Source organism: Zea mays, chromosome 6 (genome assembly GCF_902167145.1).
Source record: "Zea mays cultivar B73 chromosome 6, Zm-B73-REFERENCE-NAM-5.0, whole genome shotgun sequence".
NCBI lineage: Eukaryota > Viridiplantae > Streptophyta > Magnoliopsida > Poales > Poaceae > Zea > Zea mays.
The window spans coordinates 177,657,074-177,675,282 of NC_050101.1; the positions used below are offsets into that span (position 1 = coordinate 177,657,074).

Below are 18,209 nucleotides of genomic sequence, written 5' to 3' on the forward strand. Positions count from 1 at the left end.
ACCATTTCTTCAATCTTTTATTGATTTGTGTTGAACCTTTATGCACCTGTATATCATATATTCTAGAGCAAACTAGTTAGTCCAATATTTATGTTGGGCATTCAACCACCAAAATTATTTGTAGGAAAAGGTTAACCCTATTTCCCTTTCACTAACATTCTCAGTTCTAAGACAAAAAATTGAATCATTGCATGTATTTAGCTGTTTAGTCAAGTTTTTGCATTTTTCAACTTCAAGAGCAAAAATAACTTTTAGCTTATCAAATTTCTTGTTTTCCTTAACGAGCAAGTCTTCTTGTCATTCCAAAATTTCATTCTTTTCGTTAATGGTTTTTATCAATTCATTAATTTTCTCCTTTTGTTGTATGGTAAGGTTTGCAAAAAGAGAAGACAAATGATCATCCTTTTCACTAGAGCTACCCTTATCATCGGAAGAAGTATATTTATGGATATCTCTAGAATATACATTCTTACTTTTGTCATGAGGCACTTGTGGCCGAGGTTGGGAAAGAGAAGACCTTTGTTGATAGCGATGTTGACGACGTCTTCGTCGGATGAGTCGGTATAGCTATCGTGAGAGTCCCATTTTCGTCCTATATGCGACTCGCCACCTTTCTTCTTATTGTAGTACTTCTTGTCTAATTTTTTCTTTTCTTTCTTCTCGTCGTAAGGCACTGACATTATGATTACGTGTGTCATATGCGCATGCCTACTATTTTGAAAGAAACATTTATAGATTATTCCCTTTACCTTTTTTATAAAAATACCGTCATTTTGTTTCCGGAAGTCCGGTGTCACTAGTTCGAAGCCCAGCTCCGAAATACCACAAACACCCCCAATCCCACCCAGAATCCGGCGGAAGTCAAGCCAACCTCCGTCCTCCATCCATGGGCGAGCAATCCCTCTCCCAGCCCAAGCCCCAGCCTCTCTCCCCGTTCCCGTCGCCTCCCGCCTCCGCCGCGTTGCCGCCCCCCGCCTCTGCCTCTGCCTCTGCCTCTGCCTCTGCTGCCTCCACCTCCCGCACCACCAGCGCCGCGGCCTCGCGCCCCAAGAAGAAGGTGACGAACCCATCGCCCGACCGTAACCCGGCAAAGAAGCCCCGCCTGACGTTCTCGATCCCGGGCCGGCCCCTGTCCGCAGTCGGCGAGGTGGGCGTGGCCATCCGCTACCTGCGCGCCGCGGACCCCGCCCTCGCCGCCGTCATCGACGCGCACGAGCCCCCCGTGTTCCAGTGCCCGCACCGCCCGTTCCACTCCCTCGTCCGATCCATCCTGTACCAGCAGCTCGCCTTCAAGGCCGCCGCCTCCGTCTACTCCCGCTTCCTCGCGCTTCTCGGCGGCGAGTCCTGCGTGGCCCCCGATGCCGTCCTCGCGCTCACCCCGCACCAGCTCCGCCAGATCGGGGTCTCCCCGCGCAAGGCTTCCTACCTCCACGACCTCGCCCGCAAGTATGCCTCCGGGATCCTCTCCGACGCCGCCATCGTCAACATGGACGACCGCTCCCTCGCCGCCATGCTCACCATGGTCAAGGGCATCGGCTCCTGGAGCGTCCACATGTTCATGATCTTCTCTCTCGCGCGCCCCGACGTGCTCCCCTCCGCCGACCTCGGCGTGCGCAAGGGCGTGCAGATGCTCTACGCCCTCGAGGACGTGCCTCGTCCGTCGCAGATGGACAAGCTGTGCGAGCGGTGGCGCCCCTATCGCTCAGTTGGGGCTTGGTACATGTGGCGGCTCATTGAATCCAAGGTGCCCCAGCCGGCGCCAGCCATCCCTGTTGGATCACTTGCTTTCCCTTCGCCGGACGGCCAGAGTATGCTACAGCAGCAAGAACAACAGCAACAGCAGACTGTCATCCAAATGATCGACCCCCTTCAGATGCTCCCAGGGATGGGGTGAATTCGGTATCACTTCTACTCATTAGTTACTCCGTCTTAGATCAATCAATGGTTACTCTGTGCATCTGATAGTCAGCTCCACACGTTGTTGTTCTGGAATGGAACCGCAGGAGGGTAGAATTGGATATGAAATGAGGTTTGGGCCCAACTTATTAAGTTGTCAATTTGGTTTGTGTTGTTTATCTGTGTCAAGAATCTGTGAAGATCATGGTTGGCTGTTGTTTACATTGTAAAATCCACCTAGCGGTATTTTAGAACCTTCTGGAATTGTTCCATGCTTGTAGTTCACCTGTGATAAAATGATTAAGACCATGCTTAACACAAGAATCCCTCTGTTGTTAAGTTAGCAATGTAATTATTCCATGCTTAACACAAGACCCATCTAACCAAAATTGAGCTCCTATTGTTTGCTCAGGACTTTTGGTTTTAGAAACTAAAATAACATCACCTATGGAAAGACATAAGTTCTGATTACTACGTCCAGACTTTTCAAGCTTGCATATTGATCTGTGTGATGCAATACCGGTGAAATAGGTTCTTCCAAAATCCAGTTACGAGAACTTTTGTGCTTTATTGCGTTTTAATATTATTTTACACGTGCACTTTCTTTTGGTGAGCACACGTTCATTTTAGGGAATGTTAAAAGAGCTCCTCCTAATTGCTTGTGACTTTCAGTAATAGAAAACTCAAATAACATCAGTTATCGAAGAAACTGAAATTTTGATTGAAGTTATTACATTTTGGATCTTTTCAAGATTGCCTATTGATTTGTTTGACACTATGCTGGCAAAAAAGGTTCCGTCAAATTCAGTTTATTGTGTTTTCAATATTCTGTTACACGCTCATTCTTTTTTTAGGACATGTGTATTTTTATGGAATGTTTCAAGAGCTCCTCCCTGTTGCTCAGCTCAACATTTGTTTTCGAAGAAACAGAAATTTTGATAAAAAGTTCCTCTGTTTTGGCAAAATGGGTTCCCTGCTTTCCTGTTGATCTGTATGATACAATGCCGGCAAAATGGGTTCCAGCAAAATTCAGTTATGTAGAATTTTCTGCGGTTTATCGTGTTTTAAGATTTCATTGCACACACACTGTTTTGTTTTCTTTTGCGAGCACTCAGTTGGTTTTAAGGAATGTCACAGGAGCTCCTTCCAACTACTAGGTGACTTTCGGTTTAGGAAATGAAAAAAACATCTGATGAATCCACAGGAACATAACTCTTTGGACATTATCTTTCCCCTTTTTAGTTGAATTCACACGGTAAACCATCCTTGGCAAAAATTTATTGTTTTCTTAGTTTTAGGGCCTTGCTCCAGTCTTAGCATTAAGCAAGACAAGAACCAATACAGCATTCAGGTGGGGCACACCTGTCCAAATCTGCTCCAGAAGCTAAATCCAAACTTGACAGGCTGACTCATTTGCCTGATATGTTGGATTGGTGAGCCATCAGCCAGAAACTGTTTCGCCTCCTCAGGGAACTCTTTTCACCTCCAAGCTGTGCTCCTTCTGAAACAGCAGCCTCTCCCAGTCATTCTTCACCTTTCCTAGCCAAAAAATCATTGCCGGACTTGCAGCTCGGAAATCAGCTCCCTGAGTCTTCTTCGCTGGTGTGCACAGCAGGCTCCATCCTGGTAGCATTACTGCTACCTGCCTCACAAGCTATTCCATAACCTTCCAAATAGTTTCCTGGAAGCATAGAGTGTTTTTGTAGTTTCCATAGCTTTCACGAAACAAAATTTTGGACATGTTTGGATCCATTAGCACTAAAAATTAGCAACCAAAATTAGTACTAGTGGACCAAACAAGTCTGCTAATAGACCTACCAATCATTAGCTGGATGCCTACTAATTATTAGTTCCATTAGCAGATTTAGAGTTGCTAATAGGCGTTAACTAATCGGTAGCCTATGTCTTACTACGGTCTCTATATTCACAATATTTACAGTATCTATCTTTGTAGAACACAAACAAATATGTATTCTAGTTTGGGAGATAGAGGGGTAGGTATTTGAACCCCAGGTTCTGTGCCTATTTTTTGTATTTTTCTGGCAGTGCGCGTGGGAGGGAAACGTGGTAGGAAATGCCCACTTAAATATAGTAGAGATAGATTATATGCATCATCAATTCACTATCAATCACTTATTCGCAGGTGGATCAAAAGAACCCCTGCTAAAAATTAGTAACCATTAACTGTTACCTAGCTAATTTTGAGTGTTAATGTATGTAAAGCGCCCTTTATTGCTATAAAAAATATTGTTGGCAAAGATTACGGGAGCACCTCCCAGTCCCAGCTGCAGTGCTGAAAGCAGGGCGCCACAGGACGGATCACTGGGCTGAGGGTGAGTTGTGGCTTGCCTTTCCAGTTTCCAGCTATAAACTTGTTTGGATGTCCACTTTCTTTATCGGTGTATTGGGGTGGATTGATGTAGAATCTAAACTATATTTTGTATCAACTCATTTAACACACGTGAGTTGAGGCGAATATATGGACATCCAAACAAGATCTATTATTAGGGCTTGTTGGCATGTGGATTGGGTGAAATTTGAGTCGGTTTAAATCCATAATCCATAGTAAGTAAAAAAAATCACCTGAATACATCACAATTCCCTCCAATCCACATGGAATAGAATTTTCACACGTGGATAATGAGAGAGATTCATCAATTGTACCGTGATATACTTTCTTCATTTCGAATTATAAGATGTCCTTATATATGTAAGTATGTATAGCTTTTACTTTATATCTAGACATAATATATAGCTAAATGCATTGCCAAAACTATATAGCTAAATGCATAGACAAAACTATGTATCTGGAAACGTCAAAACATCTTATAATTGAAAAATGTTAACTTTTCTTATAACTTAAACGGATCAAGTTGTTATATATGCCAATGTTACTGCCCTTAGCGTACACACATGCAGCCGGCTCGTTTGGTGGCGTGCCGTCGTGCGGCTCCGTGTAAATCCTCTGGTTCTGGTCGTATTTGCACGATTGCATCAAGTGAAATGCAGCCAGACCAAAGAACTGACAAAGGAGATTATATTAGTAAGCTTGTGAGTTGTGACGTCTGTTAGCAACCCAGAACCGATCAATCGATTCAAAATCAGTTCCTAGCTTCTGTCCTAGCAACTCTGATATAGTTAACCAGATATTGCTGACCATACAACAATAAAAAAAAACAAATCGGATATTGGTTTATTTTTTCAATGCAGAAAACACATTCACATCCCTGCAAAAAACTGAACCTCTTACAAATCCCGGGACAACCCCTATAGCAATGCGCCAATGCCATTGTATGTACCTTGTAGTGTCGTGCCGGCTGTCTGGGCATATGTGTAGTCGTAGCTAAATGAGCCGAGCGCGATGCCACGAATATACGAAGAGATGCCCAGCGCGTTTGTCCTGCATCCTGGTAGCCGTTTCCTTGGCATCGACGGATTCGTACGGCACCCAGACCCAGCTAGCTGCTCACTTAATTGCTTGGCCTTAATTTCGTTCATTCATGCATATCTGAACATGTAATTTAGCATTGCATGTACAGACAAGGCAGATAGATAGATTGGCGTGCAGAGCAATATAATGCAGGGATGAGGGAGGTATATGCTCTCAGATATCCACCATTGCTCGGTTACACCCAAGGAGAAACCAGCAAGCACATGACATTCTACCCCGCTGTGTGCTGCTAATTGATGACCTGCTGCACTTCGCTTTCATCCGCGTCACCAACATTTATTTTCGTATGTATCTGCTATAATGCATGCAATGCATCGTGGCACAACAACGATCAATTCGCAACGTTAACATGCATGCAAGACGCGCGCGGATCAATAGTTACAAGAAAGGGACCATCGATCACCTCACGTCGACACCTTCTATATATCTCTGCACACAGCACACACCTTCACTCGCAGCTCGGCAGCTATAGGAGGAGGAGGAGGAGGAGGAGATCGAGATAGCAATCGCCGGGTGGGGGGAGGGAGAGAGACAAGAACGGAAGAAGAAGCCAGCCGCACAGCACGCGCCCGCGCGGCCATGTGCACCGAGAACTACGACGCGTGCTACCCAGACCAGCCGGTGGTCGACCGCTACCTCCCCGTGTGGGCCAAGCTGCCGGCGTTCGCCGCCAAGCCGGCCTTCGTCTGGGCCGACGACGACGCGGCGTCGACGCGCACCGCGCTGACTTACGCGCAGCTCGACGCCACCGCCGCATGCATGGCGCGCAACCTCCTCGCCGGCACCGGCACCGGCAGCCTCCGCCGGGGCGACGCCGTCCTCGTGCTCGCCTCGCCGGGCCTCCGCCTCGTCAAGCTGCTCTTCGCGTGCCAGCGCGCGGGGCTCACGGCGGTACCCGTCGTGCCCCCCGACGACCCGGCCACGCTCAGCGGCCCCGCGCACGCGCACCTCCTGCGCGCCGTGTCGCAGGCCAGGCCGGCTGCCGCTGTCGCCGACGCCGGTTACATAGACGCCGTCGCCAAGGCGGTCGCTTCTTCCGTCGCCGGGGGCGAGAACGCCCGCCTGGCTGCCATGCTGGGGAGCCTGCGCTGGCTGGCCGTCGACGAGCTGGAGCGCGTGTGTGATGGGCCGCAGACGCCGTACGTGGGCTGTGGGCCGGACGACGTGTACCTGATCCAGTATACCTCCGGAGCGACGGGCGTCCCGAGGCCCGTGGTGGTCACCGCGGGCTCGGCGGCCCACAACGTGCGGGCCGCGAGGAAGGCCTACGACCTGCACCCCGGCAGCGTCGTCGTGTCGTGGCTGCCGCAGTACCACGACTGCGGCCTCATGTTCCTGCTCCTCACCGTCGTCGCCGGCGCCACCTGCGTGCTTGCCGCCCCGGGCGCATTCGTCCGGCGCCCTGACCTCTGGCTCGAACTCGTCTCCGAGTTCGGGGCCACGTGCACGCCCGTGCCGTCCTTCGCGCTGCCGCTCGTCCTCCGGCGCGGCCAGCGGCGGCGGCCGCTTCAGCTCGGCAGCCTGCGCAACCTCATCCTCATCAACGAGCCCATCTACGAGTCGCGCGTCGGCGAGTTCGTGGAGGCGTTCCGCTGCCACGGCCTGCGCGCCGCCTCCGTCTCGCCGTCCTACGGCCTCGCGGAGAACTGCACCTTCGTGTCCACCGCGTGGCGGCCGAGCGCGTGCTCTGAATCTGATCGCCTCCCGTCCTACATGAAGCTCCTGCCGTCGGCGAGGCTATCTCCGGCCGCGGCGAACGAGGTGCCGGCTGAGATCGAGATCGCCGTCGTGGACGAGGGCACAGGCGAACCGGTGGAGGACGGCGTGGAGGGTGAGATATGGGTGTCCTCGCCGAGCAACGCGTCGGGGTACCTCGGCCACCCGTCGGCGAGCCGCGAGGTGTTCTGCGCGCGGGTGCCGGGGCGGACAGGCGCGTGCTTCGTGCGCACGGGCGACCGCGGCGTAGTCAGGGGGGCTGAGCGGTACCTGTACGTCGTCGGCCGGAGCGCCGACGTCCTCGCGCTCGACGCAGGACGGCGCCACGTGCACACGCATTACGTAGAGACGGCGGCCTTCGGCAGCGCGTCGGGTCGCCTGAGAGGCGGCTGCGTCGCAGCTTTCGCGACGTCGTCGTCGACGCCGTGGTCACGTTCGCAGATCGGCGTCGTGGCCGTCGTCGCGGAGCTACAGAAGGGAAGCGCCGGCGTCGGCGATCACAGGGGCCTGTGCGACGGCATAAGGGCAGCGGTGTGGCGGGAAGAAGGCGTCAGGGTTGGTTTGGTCGCGCTGGTTGACGGTGGGGTGGTGCCCAAGACGACGTCGGGCAAGTTACGCCGTGGGGCGGCGAGGGAGATGCTGGCCGCCGGAAAGCTCTCACTGGTCTTTGAAACACGATACGACGACTGTGATGGATCGGTGGCTGGGGTGAGAGGCGAAGAGGAGGAGACAGCGGCGAAGTCCGGAGCTAGTTGGCTGGAAGGAGAGGGCGGAGAGACCGGCATGGCTACCGAAGCCTTCGGGAGCGCGAGCCGTCGTCTTCGCTTGCAGTCATTTCTTTAGCATGAGTGTTGGGTACCCCTAATTATGGTACGCGACAACGACGGTTCGGACATCCTTCGGTGTCCAACTCCTCCGATCCGGTGGTCTCGACAGCGTCCTTCAGCGACGACATCCTCCAATCCTTTGTTTATGCATGCGACGGCTGGTTGAGGCTATACTAGGATTATTTTTCATTAATTATGATGTAAGATATATGTATTTATGCAACTTTCTATAATCATTTATGCTTTGCGCGATATCAATCATTCAATTTTTACATGTATGCTGTGTGAACAAAAATGTCATTCAAAATTTTGCGAATACAGTGAAAACTCACACGACCTGCCATAATTTTTGGATCTACATAAATAAGGAACCACATAAGTGTTGGATCAGTATTTACGCTCATATTTGCATGTGTTTACTCTCAAAACCGAAGATTTTTATGCTCGAACATGGAGATCCGTCCGTCAGTGAACCGCATGCCAGATCTTTACGCATGTACCGTATTACATATATATCTACACCGTGTTGCATAATTAGTATCAACATATATCATAAACTAGTTCTGACGAAGCTAATTGCATGATTGTTTGAGCGATACTATATTTACGGAGGAAATAAAACATTTAAATAAGTTTTTTGTTTTCATGCATGTCAATCCATTTCGTTTCATCGCACATCACTGCCATTCTAAATTTGTGTGCGTGCGACAGAAAACAAATTTTTACGCAATGTACCGATTTACATAAATACATACACCGTAAGCATAATTACTATCAGTATATATCTAATCTGGTTCTAACGAGCCTAGATGCATTGTTGTTAGAGCGGTCATATATTTATGTAGTCATCCATTTTTTGTGTGGATGCAGTGAAAACGAAATTGTAATCTAAAATTTGTGCGCATGCAATAAAAATTCCCACGATCTGCCATAATTATTGGATCTATCATAAAAATAGCGTGTAGACGTGGTCCACTGTCTCGGCGAGGTTTTTATGCTATCGTTGTGAACTATTTACGCTATTTTGTGAACTATTTACGCTATTTGCGTAAAAAACAAAGCTATAATTTATGGCTTGCATCCCCCACGCGGGGGATTTGGTGTTTGACCAGAGGTTTGATTGACACGGGTGGGAATGTTTGACCTAGTGCATGGCAGCGGGACACGCCCGAGTGGCGGTCCTAGGCGATGTTGGCGAGTGGCGGCCCGAGACGCAAGTGTCGTGGCGGCCGTGACGGCCCTAGGCGCGAGCAACGGTGGCCGTGTCTTCCCGAGGTGCGAGCGGTGGTGGCAACCGCGACCTCCCGAGGCGTGATCGGTGGTGGTGGCGACGACGTTCCGAGGCACGAGCGGTGTTGGCTGCGGTGAACGTCTTTGGTGCATCCAAAGACAACAATCTCCTCCGATGCGGCGCGTCGGAGGGCGTCCTCCTTCAACGACCACCTTCGATCTGATGGCGTGATCGGTGGTGGAGGCGTCTTTGATCTGGCGACCTCGGGATCGTCCTCCGGTGACGAGCTATCTGATCCATGTTTACGCCATCAATGATTATGGTTTATGCCTGCTACTTACACTATTTATGCATTTTAGTGACGATTTTTACGATGATGAATACAATTTTTTTGTTTCCCATAAAATTGTCCCTAATTACCACGGGGGCTGTTAGTTGAACCCATATTAGATTTTTTTTATCAATGCTACATGGTGTATGTATTTATACGACTTTGTATAAGAATTTATGCCCGCTGTGAATCATGTCATCCTATTTTTTTTGCATGCGTGCAGTGAAAACAAAAATATCATCCAAAATTTACGCGCATGCAATGAAAACTCTCACGATCTACCATATATTTTTTGGATCTGAATAAGAATAGAAACCGCTTGCATTCGACTACCATAAAAAATATGATCGTGAATACAACGTGTCAGAGTTATCAACCTCTCTTATATGGCTCGGTATTTATGCACATAAGTGATGGGTTTTATGCTTAAAACTTAAGGTATTTACGCTCGAATTTAGAGATGTGTCTACCAGCGTACCACATGGCAATTTTTTATGTAGTGTTCTGTATTGCATAAATATCAAGATTGTGTATCATAATTAGTATCACTATATATTATAAACTGGTTTTAACGAGTTTAGTTGCATGGCTGTTAGAACGATAATATATTTATGGAGGAAATGCAACATTTAAAATAAGATTTTATTGTTTCCATGCATGCCAATAAATTTCCTTTCATCGCATATTTATGTCATCCTAAATTTATGCGCATGCAATAAAAAACATATTTTTACACAGTGTACCGACTTGCATAAATACATAGAACGTGTAGCATAATTAGTATCAGTAAATATCATAAATTGGTTCTAACGAGCCTAGTTTTATGTTTGTTGGAGCAATCTTATATTTATGGAGTCATCCAATTTTCGCGCGCATGCAATGGTAAAAGAATGTCATCTAAAATTTGGGCATGTGCACGTGGTCTAATAGCTGGACGAGTTTTTATGCTATCTTTATAAACTATTTACGTTATTTGCGTAAAAAACAGAATCGCAATTTATAGCAGGAGGTTAGTTGTTGGATCATGAATTTGCCTAATGCACGTGAGTTGACCTAGTACATAAGCGAGGGACGCACTTCACAGCCTGATGTGGGATGTAGTTAAACGTACTGGTGTGATTTAGTCAGGTCGAAAGTGGTCGATCAGTGTCTCCTCGAACATTTGGAAGGCAGAGTATATATAAGTGGTTAAAGTCAAAGACGTCCATACTGAGGACAGATTCAGATTCAGAGAGGGCGGACCGGACGCCTCGCTGTACGCCGTAGATACACGTCCCTAATCGGCTAATCCCGTAATCCGGGCCCGTGGGTACAGTGGCGGTGGCCGTAGCGGTACGTGCCGCGCTGCCCAATTCTCGCCGGCTGCATCATTAAAGTCTGGGGGCCCCGTGGCATGGGGACGGGACGGGTTCACCCACCCCTGCCGCTGTCGGCCGATGCATTGCACCGCGGACCGCCCTCGACTCGCCTCGCCGCAGGGGGTCACGGTCACGCCGCCTCCCTCCGCTGCCGGCCTGCTCAGCCTCCCTCCGCCGGTCCTTTCCCACGGTCCACACGCGATCAAAAGCGCAAAAGCCAACCCCGACGAAACGACGAGACGGATACGAGTGATAGACTGATAGCTAACGCTACCCACAGCAGCAACTATACCAGCCAGCGGACCCCGACGCCGCCCCAAGCCCCCAGCAGGCTGCAGCCCCTGCGACATAGTGGGGGAGCGGGTCTTCTTGAGCGGCGTCGCTCTCACGTACGGCGTCGGGTACTCGTCGCGGCGGCAGGGAGCTAGGGGCAGGCATGCGCTGATGGAATTCAGGGGCCAGGAGGAGGAGGAGCAGCCCGTCTCGGAGGAGATGGGCGCCAGCTCCGCGCCGTCGTCCGCCCCCACCCCCGCCCCGGGGAACCAGGACCACGCCGCCGAGGCGAGGTACCACGAGTGCCTGCGGAACCACGCGGCGGCGCTGGGCGGCCACGTCGTCGACGGCTGCGGGGAGTTCATGCCCGGGGACGGCGACAGTCTCAAGTGCGCCGCATGCGGCTGCCACCGCAGCTTCCACCGCAAGGACGACGCGCGCCGCCGCCACCACCAACTCATGCTCCCGGCGACCGCGACGTCCTCTCGCGTCCCGCTGCTCCTGCCTCCGCCCCACCCGCACTACGCGCCGCCGCCGTTCCCGTACCACGGCACGCCCAGCGGCGGCGGCGGCGGCACCGCCACCGAGTCGTCCAGCGAGGAGCGCGGCCCGCCGTCCGGGGCCGCCGCCGTGCAGGCGCAGGGCCACGTCCGGCGGAAGCGGTTCCGGACCAAGTTCACGCCGGAGCAGAAGGAGCAGATGCTGGCGTTCGCGGAGCGCCTCGGCTGGCGGTTGCAGAAGCAGGACGACGCGCTGGTGCAGCACTTCTGCGACCAGGTCGGCGTGCGCCGCCAGGTATTCAAGGTCTGGATGCACAACAACAAGCACACCGGCAGGAGGCAGCAGCCGCACCTGCCGCCGCCGCAGGGGCAGCAACAGCCCCAACAGCAGCCGAAGTAGCCACGGTGGGAGACAAGGCTCAGCAGTCAGCAGCACCATCACAGCCACGCCACCATTTGCTTAATCCCCCGCCTCATTTTTTTATGGGCTCCGAGAGGTGTGGGATTAAACAAGGGAAGTGAAGGAGGGCTCCTATCCTCTCTTCCCTTCCGTTTTTGGGTTTCACCTTATCCTTCATTTTTTGTAGTCACTTCTTTCACCATTGTCTTTTGCCTCACCATTCTTGTCTGCACATCTTTGATTTCTTCTGTTCCTAGTTCGGGGGATCAATTGGAAGGAGGAAGAGGCACTGTGCATGCTTCGTAGCTACATTCCTGCTACCTTGTTGCCATTTGACCCCCCCTCGGACAGCAAGATTAACCAATCTAATAAGATCTCTCTACTTTGCTCTGAAATTCTTCCGTATCTTCACTTAATCACTAGAGGGTGTAGCTGGTGGTCTCTCCTCCCTTCTAATATTGCAACATTTCCATTTAGTTAAGCTTGAAACCCAGCATAAACTAATGGCCATATAATGGTATGATAATCTTGAGTTCTCTTCTGCCAGTTGCTAATTAGAGAGTAGCAGCCAACATCTGTGGCTAGGATATTCTAGAGGAGAAAAGGCTGGATGGAATGCAGTGGAGATTGGAGAACAACGCTTGCATGCACGCCATTAGAGAGACGTACTCGGAGGTTGCATCAAATGCTCGTTGCTTTGTCTTTGCGCGTGCGTGTGTGTTTGCCATTCAATTGGAGGTGTACTTGCCTGCTGCAGTGCCTTAAGATTTAGACTGTACTTGGCTGTAGTTGCATCCCATTACTGCCATGCATGGAGGAGGGAGTGTCATTTTCCAGACCTGATTGATTCCATTAATGGAGGCCTGGAGCTCCATGTCAGTCTGGTCCGAGACGGGCGGCCGGCCGGTCACGTACTCACATGGCTGCTGTCGCATGCTTTACTCGCCTCTATCACTCTACCTTCCAGAAGCTAAAGGATTTTACAAGGATTTCGTTTCATCAAATCGTGAGGCCCATGCTGCAAGAGAGGAGGCCCATGCTGCAAGAGATGAGGCGGTTGAGAGGCAGATAAGGATGTAACGGCTGCGCTCCAAGAAAATTGCAATCCATGAAAGAGGAAGAAAAAAAAACGGATAATGAGAAACGTGGCATCACAGGATTTTGGTTCTCTGGTACCATTCGCTCCAGTTTCGCGCACGAGTCCGCAAATCTGGTTTCTTTTTGTCCTGTTTTATTCGAAAGCTAATCGCCAAATCTGGACAGCAGTTTTGCCAAACCAGTTGAAAAGGACATGGAGAACACATAGTACCACTAAACCTCCTACATCCAGATGTGATACTGGAATTTTTTTTTCTTCGACAACATACCCTACTGCGGCGGTACTATTAGGGAACAAGTTGTGGCATAGAAAAGTTACTGCTGTGGGGAAAAGAAAGTAGAGATATGTCTTCTTACTGATAATAATAGGCTGGGCCCCTCGCCCTCGGAAATTTGGATAAAGATGCATCTGTTATTTACTGTGTTCTTCAACTATTCAGCTCATTTGTTGGGCTTAACATCGATTTGATGTGCAGAAGCAGGTGATGATTTCTCCCTATCAAAGGTCAGTCAGTTTTGGTGTCTGGCAGGCACGGAACTCAGTGCCCCTGGACTTGTGCACAGCTGTTGAACTTTAGCCCATCATGGTGCTTCTGAATGATCGATCAGTCCCATCAGTCTCTGTTAAGTTTTGTCTTCTCATCTGCACTTCTGTCAGGTCTTAATAATAACCCAGGATGACGCTGAGAGCGCTGAAACTGTTGAAAGGATCAGGAGCTGTTTGCTGTTCCTCCGTGCCTACACACAGTACTGCGATGTTTCAGAGCTGTTTGGCGATCGCTGCAGTCCCTGTCCCAGCATTTGTGGCAAACGGACGTACGGCCAAAGAGACTGACAACGATAATTCAGACCTAATCAACTATTCAGCTGACACAATGACGCCCAGGAAGTACTGTTTAACTGTTTGCCTCGTTTAGGCCCTGTTTGTGTTACCGTGCAGACTACAAGTTGCAGTACTCTGCTACAGTCTGCAATGCCAAGTAAGTGCACTAGTATTTGTCGGGTATAGTAATTATGTGTACCTAGATTACACCCTTAAAACATATTTAACCCATAGACCACCGTCGAAGTATGTTCCATGAAGACGAAGGATCATATATAAGTCATGTTTCGCCTTAGGCTCCCTCAGGGGTCATCATAGATGAAAATCTGGGACTATCCACAGAGTTAACTGAGTGAAAGCTTTGCTCTCGCGTGGGCATTAGCTTGTGCACCTTGAAGCTACCGGTGACAGTCATTAATGCTATTGATTGTATCATAAAGGACTGTCTCTGGCGCGCGGTAATAGTGAAAATGCACACCGAAACTCTATGGACAAAGTGTGCTGCCGCAGGAATGGATGGTGCTTGGGTATCCTCGATCAATTTGAAGATTCAGAACACAACGGTACACTTATCCGAATCGCCTAGACCACGCACGTTACGATAGGTAAACATAGGTTTGGGTTATTCAATAGGCGAGGGTGGGCACCAAGAGCACAAAAGACAGTTTGAAGTTCATGGCACGTAGGCCAAAGTTCATAGCAGGCCCTGGCACGCCACGCATGGTGGCCAAGGACAGCAACCACACAGACTAAACGCTTAGACCAGAGAAAACCAGGGAGGGGGTTATGGTTGTCTCTAACGCATGACAATCATTCTAGGATAGGGGGCACCATGCCAATATCTAAAGCAGCCTTGCATCACAGGCCGACTGCTTTGACCAGCTTCCGGAGGACGGCAATATAATGGAGATGGGCTTCTTGTTCTTCTCAAGCAGCTTGTGTTGTTGCACCGTTTTCTGGACGGCATGCATGGGAGCATGGAAGCAGGGCGTCCCATAGGGCCCTCCGGGTGGAGGCTTTGGCTGTAGCATGGGAGTAGTTGTTGCAGGATTGAGCTACCAGGCGAGAGCTCCTACAAGTAGGCAAGTCGTTTTTTTTTTTTGCGCAGGCGTTTTAAATTTTGGGCTGGGGTGGGTCATTGCATGTGGTTGTCGCAGTCAGCGGGGATGCGGGAGTGGCCGAAGCATTATGCAACCGACACACTTGATTCTGGAAATAATTAGTAGAGAAGCGTCCTGGTTTGGAAACTTGCCTCATCTCAAACTCTTCATCCGATTTAAACGAGTAACTTTCTCGGTTCTCACGCCCCAAACCGTAGTTCAATTGTTGTGATTTGTGAGCGGAATTCAGATAATAATGCTCAAGCCTAAGATCCAAGATGTCCTGGCGGCCTCGTTGTCACACTATCCTGCAAAAGCAACCGTGCGGTCATGCTCCAGTGTACATTTTAACTAGATTCATAGGTGTGAAACAAGCCAATTGGTACCCCTGAGCCCTGAGTACCATTAATAAACCAGCAACAGCAACGCGGCAAGCCGATGAATCCAACACATGAACCACCATCAGGAGGGGAAGAACTCGAAATCGAATCATCATCAGTCATATTCCCATAATAATCAACAAATAAACCCATAGCAACCACGCCTCATAGTCTCAGACAATGGATGATGCAATGACCTAGCTAGTGTTCCTAGAGAAATTTAAAGGCGGGCATGGATAATGCGGGATGCGGAACTCACCTACCGGTTGGACGAGGAGTAGGATGCCTGCCCGGCAACAAATCGATCCCCGCTCTTCCTTGCTTCGATCCGAGACGGTGTCTCCAAGACACCAAGCGCTGCCCCGATCGGATCACCGGGCGGGCCTCGGCGACGACGGGCGTGGCTACGCCGGGGGCGGCTGCGGAGGCGTCGCCGGCCCACCCGGACCCCCTGTGGGTCCGCCACTGGGCGTCGCGTGGGCGGATCGGAGGTTGGTGCCGTCGTGCGAGGCCACGGCTCCGCGAGCACAACAATCCGGAAAACACACGGACTTCGGAGTGCGGTGGCTTGGCAGCGAGCGAGATGGAACATGGAAGCACGGAGAGCGCGAGGGAAACTGCGAGAGGCAGGCGGTCCGGGAACCACTGCGGTGCGTGTTGCTGCCGACGATGGGCTCTGTTCTGGTGAATGACACCGACGTGTTAGAGTCGTGGGCCTTTTGAGCCGCGCTCTGTTTGGCGCCTGACTTGCTCAGGCTGGTCCCTGCGCACCTCCGGCCCAGATAGGCAATGCTTTGTGCGGTTTATTTGTCCGGCGGCAGTACTTTCATAATACTTTTTTTTCTAAGGTCTTTTGCTCTATCAATTGTTTTTTATGAATATCATATATGAGGTATTATTTTTATATAATGTACCTTATTTAAAAAATAAATCACATCTAGGATTTAAATTTTTGCTCTATTGGGTTGTCTCGGAGTATTTTGTTTTCACAGATTTATCATCCCTGCTGAATAAACCTCTAGCTGCAAGGTTTTTTTTTTGAGTGGTTTGTTCCTTAAAAATATGGACCAAACTTTGTCTTTTTCTCTTATGTAAATTACGTGACAAAGTTTTTGTAGTCCTAAAAAAATTATCCATGTTTAGTTAGTAGCCGTACTCACTGCATGGAAAACAAAGAGGCCGTCATAGAAATGCATTAACGAGCAATATAAAGTTCTTCCTTCTTGATTGATATGGAACATAGACGCAGCTGTAGTGGCAATATACTCTTCATCTTAAATTATAAGTTATTTTAAACGTTAAAACACCTCAAATTTAAGTAGATTTATATAATAAAATTACAACATTTATGGTACCAAATAAGTATTATTAGATTTTTTTGTCAATTATTGTATATATGTCTAATGTCATAAGTCTTTATAATTGTATCAAGAATTTTATGAAATTTGATTTGTTTTAACTCTGAGAAAATTAGAACGACTCATAATTTAGAACAGGCAGAGTATATATAATAATAAAAATACATAATATTTATATATACACACAAGTGGACAAGTAGGAGGGAGAGGGAACAGAAGCATTGGAGATCGATGGGTCGGTCGGTCGATCGCGCGTGACTGGCTAGCATAGGACTCATCCCATACTACAATTATTACTACTAAATTAACACATGCATATGCATGCATCTAATCTGATTCTTGCTTTCACACACCACTTGCATGCACTTGCAGCATGGACCATTGCATGCATACTGATACTGTCCCATTAATCCTATATACACACATGTTTGCATCTTCTGGATCATCGATCGTTCGTCCTATATGTTCAATTGACCTCCTAGATCTTCAGCTGTTTCAGCCTGCACATACACATATGCAAATTTGCATCAGTGAGTGTTGAATGAAAGAAAGAGATAAAAGATTAGCCATTGCTCCGGCGGTCCGGGCGGCCGGTTGGATGCGTACCTGTCGGCGGCCCCGTAGCCGGCGGGGTAGCGGTAGGCGGGGAAGGGCACCTTGCCGGACTCGATGTGGCCGACGTCCTCCTCCAGCAGCTCGTAGTAGCGCCTGACGTCGTCCGCGGACTTCCCGCCGCCGACGGCGCAGGCGATGTTGTGCCAGCGGTCGGGCGTGTCCTTGTCGTACACCGCCAGCGCCTGCTCGAACAGCTTGTTCTGCCTAGGCGTCCACTGCGCGCGGGCCGCTGCGCTCGTCGTCATCGAGAGCGACGCCATTCCTGTCTGCTGCTTCTTCTTCTCTTGGATCGATCGACTAGCTTAATTAACTACAAGGGCTCGCTCGACTAGCGAGAAGATGATGATGATGATGTTGTGTATGCTGAGCTGATGAGTGGAGGAGGTGTGGGAAGAGCTGCTATTTATAGAAGACGAAGTGGCCGTGGCGGCAGGCCTCATGGACATGGAGTCATGAAGAGGGAGGTGGACCATGGCGCATCATCGATCTCATCAGAGTGGGGGGAGCTAGCTAGGACAAGAGGAGGGAAGGAATAATGCCGGCGGGGGCACACCACACGCTGCACTGCATGCAGCTGAAAGCTGATGAGGCGGCGAGAGAGCCAGCAGCAACAGCAGCTGGGAAGGGAACAAAGATTTCTGTCCCCTGGGAGTGGGGATCTCAGATTCTCATCTCATCTACTCCGGACCTTTCTATCGCATCCCCGCTCCGGTCACGTCGCGGTCCGGCTGCTTGTATTGGCATCTGTTCTACTTCTATCTCCTAGCTCCTCCTTGAGTCGTCCTGACCAAAAGATTCAGAGCTACCTCTCGCTTCTCTTGCTGCCTCAGCTCTCAGTGCGTGTCGATTTCC

The 18,209-nt window shown here is 49.8% G+C and overlaps 4 protein-coding genes and 1 long non-coding RNA gene across 5 annotated transcripts; 3 read left to right on the forward strand and 2 right to left on the reverse strand.

Moving 5' to 3' along the window:
• Nucleotides 1-857: 857 nt before the first annotated feature.
• On the forward strand, nucleotides 858-2,215 carry LOC100274123 (DNA glycosylase superfamily protein). Its single transcript, NM_001148501.1, has one exon. It carries the CDS (start codon nucleotides 887-889, stop codon nucleotides 1,892-1,894), a length of 1,008 nt encoding a protein of 335 aa, NP_001141973.1. The 5' UTR covers nucleotides 858-886; the 3' UTR covers nucleotides 1,895-2,215.
• A 2,617-nt stretch (nucleotides 2,216-4,832) lies between these two features.
• Nucleotides 4,833-8,164, forward strand: LOC103630772 (uncharacterized). Its single transcript, XM_008651834.2, has one exon. The coding sequence runs from the start codon at nucleotides 5,927-5,929 to the stop codon at nucleotides 7,904-7,906; it is 1,980 nt and encodes a 659-aa protein (XP_008650056.1). The 5' UTR covers nucleotides 4,833-5,926; the 3' UTR covers nucleotides 7,907-8,164.
• A 2,743-nt stretch (nucleotides 8,165-10,907) lies between these two features.
• On the forward strand, nucleotides 10,908-12,374 carry LOC100285902 (uncharacterized). The gene has a single exon (NM_001158791.2). The coding sequence runs from the start codon at nucleotides 11,255-11,257 to the stop codon at nucleotides 11,981-11,983; it is 729 nt and encodes a 242-aa protein (NP_001152263.2). The 5' UTR covers nucleotides 10,908-11,254; the 3' UTR covers nucleotides 11,984-12,374.
• A 2,134-nt stretch (nucleotides 12,375-14,508) lies between these two features.
• Nucleotides 14,509-16,041, reverse strand: LOC103630773 (uncharacterized). Its single transcript, XR_555223.4, has 2 exons — nucleotides 15,644-16,041; nucleotides 14,509-15,312 (listed from the first exon to the last, which is right to left on the reverse strand). It is a non-coding gene; the product is annotated as an uncharacterized lncRNA (long non-coding RNA).
• Nucleotides 16,042-16,870: 829 nt separating this feature from the next.
• Nucleotides 16,871-17,765, reverse strand: LOC100281018 (uncharacterized). The gene is made up of 2 exons (NM_001153937.2): nucleotides 17,349-17,765; nucleotides 16,871-17,242 (listed from the first exon to the last, which is right to left on the reverse strand). Exons 1-2 carry the CDS (start codon nucleotides 17,615-17,617, stop codon nucleotides 17,221-17,223), a joined length of 291 nt encoding a protein of 96 aa, NP_001147409.1. The 5' UTR covers nucleotides 17,618-17,765; the 3' UTR covers nucleotides 16,871-17,220.
• Between the last annotated feature and the right edge of the window lie 444 nt (nucleotides 17,766-18,209).